Source organism: Siphateles boraxobius, unplaced genomic scaffold, assembly GCF_051911475.1.
Source record: "Siphateles boraxobius isolate OS27281-9 unplaced genomic scaffold, OSU_SipBor_1 32, whole genome shotgun sequence".
Classification (NCBI taxonomy): Eukaryota; Metazoa; Chordata; class Actinopteri; order Cypriniformes; family Leuciscidae; genus Siphateles; species Siphateles boraxobius.
This window is the reverse complement of record NW_027508942.1, coordinates 3,436,435-3,446,587: the sequence shown is the minus strand read 5'-3', so window position 1 is coordinate 3,446,587 and position 10,153 is coordinate 3,436,435. Positions and strand designations below refer to the sequence as shown.

General features: G+C 35.8%; 1 protein-coding gene across 16 annotated transcripts in view; it reads right to left on the bottom strand.

The window, feature by feature from the left end:
- Positions 1–1,306: 1,306 nt before the first annotated feature.
- ryr1b (ryanodine receptor 1b (skeletal)) overlaps positions 1,307–10,153 on the bottom strand; it is a 112,264-nt gene continuing 103,417 nt past the window's right edge. For all 16 annotated transcript variants that reach the window (XM_077194556.1, XM_077194558.1, XM_077194561.1 and 13 more), the window contains 15 exons: positions 9,969–10,048; positions 9,660–9,828; positions 9,324–9,410; positions 8,402–8,698; positions 7,911–8,041; positions 7,773–7,815; positions 7,543–7,676; positions 6,239–6,299; positions 5,961–6,107; positions 5,741–5,875; positions 5,176–5,332; positions 4,996–5,060; positions 3,482–3,582; positions 3,345–3,396; positions 1,307–3,002 (listed from right to left, as the gene is read on the bottom strand). In XM_077194556.1, coding sequence (XP_077050671.1) covers positions 2,907–3,002; positions 3,345–3,396; positions 3,482–3,582; positions 4,996–5,060; positions 5,176–5,332; positions 5,741–5,875; positions 5,961–6,107; positions 6,239–6,299; positions 7,543–7,676; positions 7,773–7,815; positions 7,911–8,041; positions 8,402–8,698; positions 9,324–9,410; positions 9,660–9,828; positions 9,969–10,048 — 1,755 coding nt within the window. In that variant the 3' untranslated portion in view covers positions 1,307–2,906. The remainder of the gene's footprint in view (positions 3,003–3,344; positions 3,397–3,481; positions 3,583–4,995; positions 5,061–5,175; positions 5,333–5,740; positions 5,876–5,960; positions 6,108–6,238; positions 6,300–7,542; positions 7,677–7,772; positions 7,816–7,910; positions 8,042–8,401; positions 8,699–9,323; positions 9,411–9,659; positions 9,829–9,968; positions 10,049–10,153) is intronic.

The window sequence follows — 10,153 nt, the reverse complement described above, 5'->3', positions numbered from 1 at the left end:
TTCCAAATGGCTCCTGCCTATTTACGTCCTTTAACGTTAACGCAAAAATGAATTGTCCTTTAACTACGTACAGACCCGATATAGTCCGGCTATGAGTAACCCACTTCAAACCAAAATAACCATGATTTTGGTTACATGTCGTTTTTGCCAAAAATAACTTGCGAGATGTATGATATTCCATCAGGTAAGCAAGTAAACAGTGATTACAAGGTGTTTGGTTTCATTTCTTCAGTCATTTAGCTATTAGACATCTTTTGAACTCAAAATTGCTTGCTGGGATAGCTCTGCATTCAGGGACTCTAGGCGGACGCGTGTCCTGTAGCTGGGACTCTATGGCTGGAGTTCCTTCTTTCAGGTATTTCAGTAGAGCATGGAAGCTTCAAGGTCTCACAGCTTGGTAGAGTTGGCATTTGTTCAGCATGATGCAGTTGTATTAATGTTCCCATAGCGTCAACACCATGACCCAGCGCTGAGTTCACTCAAAAGGCAACGTCTTATGGTTATGCATGTGAGCCGATTCTCTGAGATGGAAAATGCTGCTGCGTTGTGTTGCCTTTGTGTTTTTCTTCAGACAATTCAAAGTAATGAGCATTCTATTAAATCAAAAGTAATAATCGCAATTTCAATATCAAGGCAAATAATGAACAATTATGATTTTCTCATGAGCCCTAGATCACATTAAAAAGTCTTCAGAGTAAATGTAATTTTCTTCTTTTTTTATATGCAGATGCACTTCCCTGCAAAACCTGTCATTCTTGAATGATTCATTCTGTCCAAAGAGAACTATTGAAGTCATCAAGTGAAATTGTTTTAATTTCGCAATATATATCGCAGAAAAACTAAATATCACAATGTCAGTTTTTTTTTCAATATCGTACAGCCCTAGTTTTGAATTCAGCAATAGTTGCTTGATTTGTTCGAATGAATCAGTGTTTAAATGAATAGGGTGAGTAAATGATTAAATTACTCGCTCATTAAGACAGTCACTTGATTTGTTTCAGAATGTGCGTTTAAACGAATTGGTTAAATTAATGATTCAATGACTCACTCATAAAGACAGTCACTTGTCGCCACCTACTGGTATATTGATACTGCTATACTTATCCATATACTTCTGTAAATACCTGTAGAATTGCACATTTACAATGCATACCGATTAATTGCACAGTAGTTTGAAAAGTTATTATACAGTAAGGCCTAAACAAACCATAAAATATAAGAACATGCAAGCACTGATTAAGCACAAAAGACACAAAGTTAAGAAATAGTAACTTTCATGGTAAACAAAATAGAATTCAGCCAGAAGTGCTCTTAAAATATTGGAATTTGTTTAATGCGCATTGAAACAGGATTCAGCCTGATACACAGTCAGATCCAGACAAGTGAGTTGATTTCTTCCCTCTGTGAGCTCTCAGAGCAAAACACACCAAAAGACCTCAACACACGCTCCTAATGTGCAGAAAACACAAGTTGTGAGTTTGTTTCAGTCGCTTTAAGATGTCTGATGCACAAATATCAGAGACCTACGCCTACACACTTCATCTATATTCAACAAAAATAAAGTGAATTTCGCCAAAAAGAAGAATAAAAATCTAAAAGGCAAAAACTTGTCTTGTTAGCACTGTTAACTTAATCTAGCTCACATTCGTTTTCCACTTTTATACTAAACTCTGACCTAAATCCCCCCACCAAAAAGGTACATAATAAATACTCAGTTGTGACACAATGAGTTCAGAGTATCTTAATCAAACAAAAATATATCATCTATGTATTTAAGTGGATAAATTAAAATTGCCCTCTTGCTATCTGAACGACACAGCATAGTTCATGTCAAGTTCTTAGCTGACAGAATAGCAAAATTACCGTGTAATGTTATTACAAACAGACATGATAGTGCTTCTTTCCATAATCAGAGTGAAAGGACATTGTCTTGTAAATGTGGAGAGGACGTTTAAAAAAAAAACCAAATGACCCACAAACTCTCTCCACCTCTCTAAATTGGTAATACAGCATCAGCATTGTGTAGCAGGACACATTGGAAGTGTGTGTTTGGCATAGATACAGGATCCCATTATAAGACTCTAGAGTGCAAAACTGGTGGTTTCACATTTTTACAAAGTTAAAACTTCTCATGAGACCATTTGTTATTCTCTGAAACTTAGGCGAGAAAGAAATCGTGGGTTGTGATACTTTCCTCTTGAGAATAAAATGGTATTAAGATATTTCGGTTGCACGCATTCTCCCATTCGCTCCATTTACCAGGGAAAAAGCCTGGCTAGATATTCGTCAAAATGCTCTATATATAAGTCACAGAGCAGGATGCTCCCACTCATATGGCTATATTTCAGTGGTGTACGTGAATAAATAAACATAAAGCTATATTATATACGCTAAAATTAAAAGATCTAGACAGCAACTCTACACATAAAGAGATCACTACAGAATATCATACTTAAATCCTCACCGTACTGTTAAGTTTCAACATTAGGCACTGAGATTTTTTTCGATTCATAGTGACAGACAAAAAGGACAGAAAGGAAGGCTTTGTTAAGGGGTGTTTTTTTCATTTTGGCTTGATTTGATTTAAAAAAGTCCTTAGTGGAGAAGTAAAGGCCATGTAGTGTGTATATATACAGTTTAAAATACTTTCTTCTAATGAACAATGTTTGTTCATTTCTCTTGTTTAGACAAACACAGGGGGAAATAAAAAGGTTTTCAGTATTATAAGCGAGTTAGTGTGATCTGTGTGATGTGTTGACTGAAGACGAGGGTCGTGAGAGTTAAATCAAGGCTACAGTCAGTCATTTATCTCTTGTTCTCTTCTTTTGGTTATTCTTCACAATTTTCTCTTTGAACTTAATTCCAGAAATTATGCTCTTACACACAAACACACACTTTCCAGGCCGTTAGCCAAGTTGATCCTCGTACTGCTTCCTGAAACAGTCACCAGCAGGGAAGAAGTCCCAGCATCGCTCCTGATACATTTTCCATACGTATGACTCCTAGAAAGAGAGAAAAATTCAATCTAATGTTGTAAGTTTACATTTAGAAAAAGTATAAAACATTTTTTTTTTATATATATATCAAAAGATAAGTCAGTAAGAAAAGAAATGTATTTTATTCAGCAAGGAAAGATGCATTAAATTGATCAAAAGTGACATTTATAATGTTACAAAATATTTATATTTCAAATAAATGAACAAAAACATTAAAAAATCGTACCGACCTGAAACTTTTGAACGGTACTGTAATATATATTTCTAATGTATGCCCTTTTAGATAACTTAATTCTGTTGTTGTTACAGTTTATTTTATTTTTTTATTTGAATAAGAAAGACACTGACCTGTCCTGTGTGCTCCGTTTCATCTTTATTGATTAAGTACATCAGGAAGAACCTGCACGGCGGGAAAGACACGCTTTCAAAATAAGGAAACACACGTACGGTTTCTCAATAAACAAAAGTATTTACAATACACTTACATGTAGTTGGCTAAATTGTGCTCCTCCAACGTATGCGTTTCGAAGCCATGCGGAGTCGAGTCAAAGTAGTCACTTCCAATTCCACAGATGAAACACTTAGTCTTTGGAAAAACAACAAAAATATGATCATTTTTCAGTATGAAAAACACAAGTACACATTGCATTCTCAGGATTGTCACAAGGGGCGCTATGGCACACATTAGCAAAAACTTCTTCAACAGTCAGTTTCGTCTTTAACCACTGTCATGGCAAAGCAACAGTTTGAAGAGGATCTCGCTGAGAAAGCTAGTTAAAGTTGAGTCTGAATAAGATTATTCCCTACTTCACAGTAAGCAAAAATTAGTGTGTGGAATTATTAGTATTCATAAAACGATAGGTAAAAAAAAAGGGACCTGGATGACCAGTTGCTTCTGCCGAGAGTCCACATCTAATGGACACTGTAGTACTTTAGTACCCCTTGATTCCACAGGAGAGAATTTGTGAAGCGACGCAACTGAGAAACGCAAGTTACATGACATCGACAACATGGCAGATTGTAGTTCGATTCCCAGCGCAAGGTCCTTTACGAATCCCATTCCTCTCTCTTCACCCCTTACTTTCCTGTCTGATCTCTACACTGACCTATCTGATAAAGCAACAAAAGGCCAAAAATATGTAAAAATAAATAAATAAAAAGTACTAATTTAATAAACAAAAAGTACCAATGTAGTATGGGTGTTACGATATATATCGTGCCAAAATTTATCGAAATACACAAATGCAACTATGTATTGTGTGTAGTTCACCAAAAAATAAAAATTACTGTGTGAGAAAAAACACTAGTTTTCAGAGTTTTAGTGTCAGTACATTAAATTACTGTATATAAATGTTGAATATAATGATTTAATGAGGGAATATTTGTGAGTCCTGAGAAAGCCAAATGTCTTATGTTACCAGTAAAAAAATGACCTACATTATTTTAAATATCTAGTCTGTGACAGTGCAAGCATATTCGTCTAAAATAATTCTGTATTTTCAGCTTCAGAATCATGAATATTTTGATTCTGGTGTCTCTATTGTCCTGTGCATTGGGTTTCCAGCACCAAGTCCATTCATCCATTCGTCTATTAATTTACTACCCCAATGTAGCCTAATACCAAATCTAGCATTTTAATCAAAAGTACATTTCCTGTTAACCTTTTATCATATGTCTTGGAGTATCGCAATAATATTGTATCGTGCGTTCATAAACAAATTGCATAAGCTTATTTCGAATATCAGATCGAAAGAGCTAAAAAAAGCTCAAATATTTCCCCGCCCATAGACCCTTCCCTCGAAATCAGGACAGAAGTGGTTGAAAGTGGACAAAAGAGACGGATTAAAACGGAAACGTGTCTCCCTCGTCTACTTGTGATCCGATCAACCAAAACACATCTTAATACCAGGTGTAAACAGGGCCTTTGACTAAACACCATTTAGCTGCTTATTCTGTCCATAAACCACTAATTTAGCAACAAAGAGACTGTTTTTTGTACCTCCATGTCCTCTCGGACCTGCTCCTGCTGATCTCTCAGCTCACCAAAGGCATCAATGATCAGACCTGCACACAACACAAACATCATTTATCATGACAGATAACATCACGTCAAAACTCAATTTACAGAGTGCTAAATAACCCACAGGGTCTAAAGCTCTCTAAAAAACACGTTCCTCACCTTGAATGATGGCCAGCAGGATTACAATGACAAAAAAGAAGAAGGTGATGTCGAAGACCACGCGATAAAGTTCATACTCGTCTCCAGCCGGATCCTCGATCTCATCTCCTATACCGCCACCGGCTCGCACGCCCACGTACATGTGGAACAGATAACACTGAGAGAGAAGACATGATCACGCTCAGGCGGGAAATGAGAGAGTGGAATCAACCATATATAGTCAAGTCAAGTCCCCTTCATTTATATAGCGCTTCTCTCTGCTTAACTCTGTAAAGAATAGGTAACGTCTGCACATAAGGCATACTTGAACTTAAACTTTAAATGTGAACTTAAACTTTAAATGTTAGATGTGACAATCATCGATTAAAATACAGGGTCAGACAAATGGAAATAAAACATTGATTATCGATGTTGATATTGTCGTCTTTGTTGTCATGTACTGTATGTTAATTTCTTTGCTACTGCAGCAAAACTATTCGCCCCTCGGGGACAAATAAAGGTGAATTGAATTGAAATTACAGTAACAGCGATTGTTTTGCTCTAGAATAAATGTAGAACCACTTACAGTCATCATGTCGTCACACTTCATATCCGGTTCATCTTCATCCTCGCTCATGTTGTAGAACTTTCTGAAGAAGTTGAAGGCCACAACGGTGTAGAGGTAGACCACCACAGCCAGCAGACCCACCGTCATCAACAGCTAAAACACAGTCATCATCAACATTTTGTCTAGAACAGATTTCTGTAAAATCTCGGCTGAATCTGCTGATCTCTGAGAGCTGTACCTGTTTTCCATTGTGGGTCACAGAGGACAGGATGGTGCGCAGGGTTTTGACGCCCATTGCGATGTCCAACAGATGGCAGGCGTAGAAGAAGTTGTTGTAGTGGCCAAGAAATGACATGACCATATACCAAACCAGATACAGGAACGTCTAGGAGCAAAACAGAATCCAAATGAATGATCATTGTTATGAATATCCTCAGTGATATATATATATATATATATATATATACACATACTGTATATATGGAAAAAGTCAGTTTTGTCTTTACTGAAACTCACATTATCAGTGAACACCACTCCAAATTTCCAGATCTGGTATTTGATGTCGAAAGATGTCAACCTGTGGATTCATGATATTGTATAATCCAAAACAGAATCTCCATACTATTATACCATCATGTTTATGACTAGTTTGATCTTCGATAGTTCAATGTTCGATTCTCAAACAAATGACTCTTATGAACAGGTTCATTTTAGTGAATCAAAAACATTCTGCTTGATTTTAGTGATTTAAAAATAAAGAGTAGTATAGTCCAATAGATTCCCAAACAAATAACTTTAATAAGCTGTAAAATATAGTAGTAGTGAGTCATATCTACAGTACACAGCTTACAACTTACTTTTTTGTTGTGAGATTTAAATCAAGTAGTTACTGACTTAATATGACAGTGCAGTTTTAAATATACATTATACTTTTTTTAATTAAAATAAATTAATAAATGAAACATGTTTTTGTTAACTATTGTTCTTATATCTATTTATTGGATATATAAATCCAATATATTAATTCAATCTACTAATCCAATTATGGGATTGCATTTATACCGTCTCTAAAAAGAGTGTAAAAAGCCATTATAACATCAGTCTAAACACATCATTTGCAAGAATTGTTTGACATTTATGTATTATTTTTTTACATGTATTTTTATTTATTGTCTCATCATTTGCATTTGTCAACAAAAATCAACAATGAAACTGTTAAAGGGTTAGTTCCCTCCAAAATTGAAATTCTGTCATTATTTACTCACCCTTGTGTCGTTCCAAACCCCGATAGACTTTCGTTCATCTTCGAAACACAAATTAAGATATTTTTAATGAAATATGTGAGGTTTCTGTCCCTCTATTTAAAGTCCAGGTAACCAAAATGTAAAAGATCCAAAAAGGTTAAACAAATCCATATGAATCAAGCAAATATTTTATGCTTTGGTTAACCAAAATCTTATGGGTTTTGTGGTTGAGTAAATGATGACAGAATTTTCATTTTTGGGTGAACTATCCCTTTAAGGAAATGTTTCCGGTTGCATAAACAGCTTAAACTAGTCTTAAAAGTTAGTCAACTGATTGTATTCTTCAAGACTGGTCCTAACTTTTTAAAGTCAGATAAATGAAGAGGTAGATCTGTCTAATTTGAATTGGTCAAAACTAGTAATTGGTCAAAACTAGTTCACAATCTTGACATAGGGATTCCAATCCCTCCCAATTGACATAGTCGTTTTTTCCGGTCATAGTGAATCACTTCTTGTTACTTGTATTGGATATTGAAATTTCTGTGACTTATGAGTGTGTCTTGCATCTCTCTGTACCATGTGAACATTGAGGGATCAGGCTGAGGCTTCTTCTCGTGTGTCATGGCGCTGACATCAAGAGATGCTAGATCCATGCCCAGAAGCTCAGCGATTCTCTCTCTACCGTAGATATCACCATACTTCTCTAGCACCTGCAACACAGACACACCACAAACACGCTCAGACTTCAACATGTCATAATACACAACGGGAAACATCTGCACACACAAGTATATCACACCACTGACCTTTCTCTTGACAAATTTATCCCAGTAGTTGTTCGGAAAACTCCTGAGTGTAAAATAAAAGGGAATGCCATTTCAGATCGCACAGTCTTCACAGGGATGCATTTATAAATAATAAGAATAATAATATAGTGATATTACGGTGTATTGAGGACAAGTCTGTCCCACTGGCCCTTGATGTCGTCATCTTCTGGTTGTTCAGTTACATACAGACCGTCAAACTCCAGTTTACGGGCCAGCTCCTTCTCTCTCTTAAAGATGACCAAAGGAACCTGGACAAGTATAAACACATTGTTAGCAGCTTATACTAGCTCAAACACCTGGAAGAAATATTCACAAGTTACAAAATAAAAATTCTGTCATCCTTTATTCAATATGCATGACTGAAGGGAAGGATTTCAGTGAAAAATAATTACATTTTTGATTTTTCTCACACAAAGCTTTTGCACAATTGTGCACAAGTCAAATGGACAACATTTATGATGCTTTTATGGTCCTTTTTTCATGCTTTCACTGAAAGAGCAGCGTCAATATTCTACTGAATTCCTCATGTTTCACAGAAGAAATAATCACACAGGTGTAAAATGACGTGATGGTGAGTAAATGATCACAGAATACAGTGAGTCCCTGACCTTCAGACAGTTGTAGCCGATGATACAGAGGAAGGAAATGATGGTGTGTAAGACGGAAAAGAAGGTCATAGAAGGTTCCATATATCCAGTACTCTCCTCCAGGAAGTAGTAGACAAACCCTTCATCGTCATCTTCCTCTTCAGTAGAGCCTTCAAACGCCCCAGAGCCCTCAAACACACCAGAGCCTTCAAACAAACCAGAGCCTTCAAACAAACCAGAGCCCTCAAACACACCAGAACCCTCAAACATGGCCGAACCCTCAAAGTCCTCCTCCTCGTCTCCTCGTCTGTCAGACACCTAGAGGAAACAGCTGACTTGAATCCAATCTGTTCTTGAAACATGTTATTACATCTAATCACATGGCTGTCAAGTGGAGCTGCGATTCTCCCACGATTCTGAATAGACAAATCGCAAATGATCAAATCTGCAAAATAGGCAAATGATCAAATCTGCATGATTAGGGACTTTATTAACTACATTACAAATCCATCTATAATGTGTGAAAAAATAAGTGTGACATTAAAAAGAAAACAAATTTAATAATAATGGTTTCCAAAATTAAATAAATGTTATTGTACTGAAGCATGTTTTTTAAATATTATTTGGAAAATATTTGTTTTATTTTGTTGATAGCACATATGAGATGAACACGAAAAATTACGTCTGTCAATAGAATTAAAAACTCTAATAATTAATCCTATGATTAAACAGTCTTTAGAATGTAATGTAAAATTTGTTGAATGTTAATGGGGAAGGGGGGGGGGGGGGTGTTGACGTGTTCAACAATTAAATATGTTAAACTTATTTCATTAACACCTTAAGTGAACATGTTAACTAAAAGCATATTTTGTAAAATGTTTTTATTTTTATTTACTATTTTCGGGTCCCCAGATCCCAACCCCTGTTTTAAAATCATACTGACCCTGTAGAAGAGCAGAATGAAGTTGAGTGCAAAGGAGATAAAGAGAGCCAGGAAGCGCAGGTTGTAGAAATTGCGAGACAGATAGTTCTAGAAGAAGAAAAAGTAGTTTTAGATGCAGGCAGAATCAATTATAATAAAAACTAGAAAATAACTAGAAACTAAAACTAAAAAATGTAGTAATAATGTAGTAATAATGTGGTAATAATGTACTAAATAGTAGTAATGTACTAAAAAAAACTAAAAATTTAAACTAAAACTAAAACTAGAAAATGTAGAAAATATAATATAATTTCTAAATAACTGTGAATGATCAGAAACAATGTACAATACAATTACCATGAATTTGATTCTTTGGACTTCAAGCTCATTCCAGAGTTCAAAGCCTCCTTCCTCTTCCTTCTTGCCTTTCTTTACTTTAGCCTTTTCTTTTATCTCCTCTGGCTCTTCTGGTTTCTCCTCAGACTCAGGTTCTGCTTCCTTCTCGGCCTTCTCTCCATTTTCAACACTTTGAGAGACAGAAGGATTAGTCATTGAACAGCATTGGTTTTTATATTGTGATGAATCGGACTTTACAATTGTTCTCGACTGAAAGATTTTGAAGTTTGTATGGGAAAAAAAATTGCTCATTTGTTCTCCATTACTCACTCTGCTTTTTCAGGTTCTGGGGCTGCTTCTTCCTCTACTTTCTCCTTCTCTACTGCTTCTCCCTCTCCTTCTTCGGTCAGCTGAAATACCCGACAAAACAATGAGGAGAAAACAAGAACGTTTAGATTAAGAGATTTAGATTATGAGTCTACAAAGCAATGAGGTCTTCACGGGTCCAAAAATTC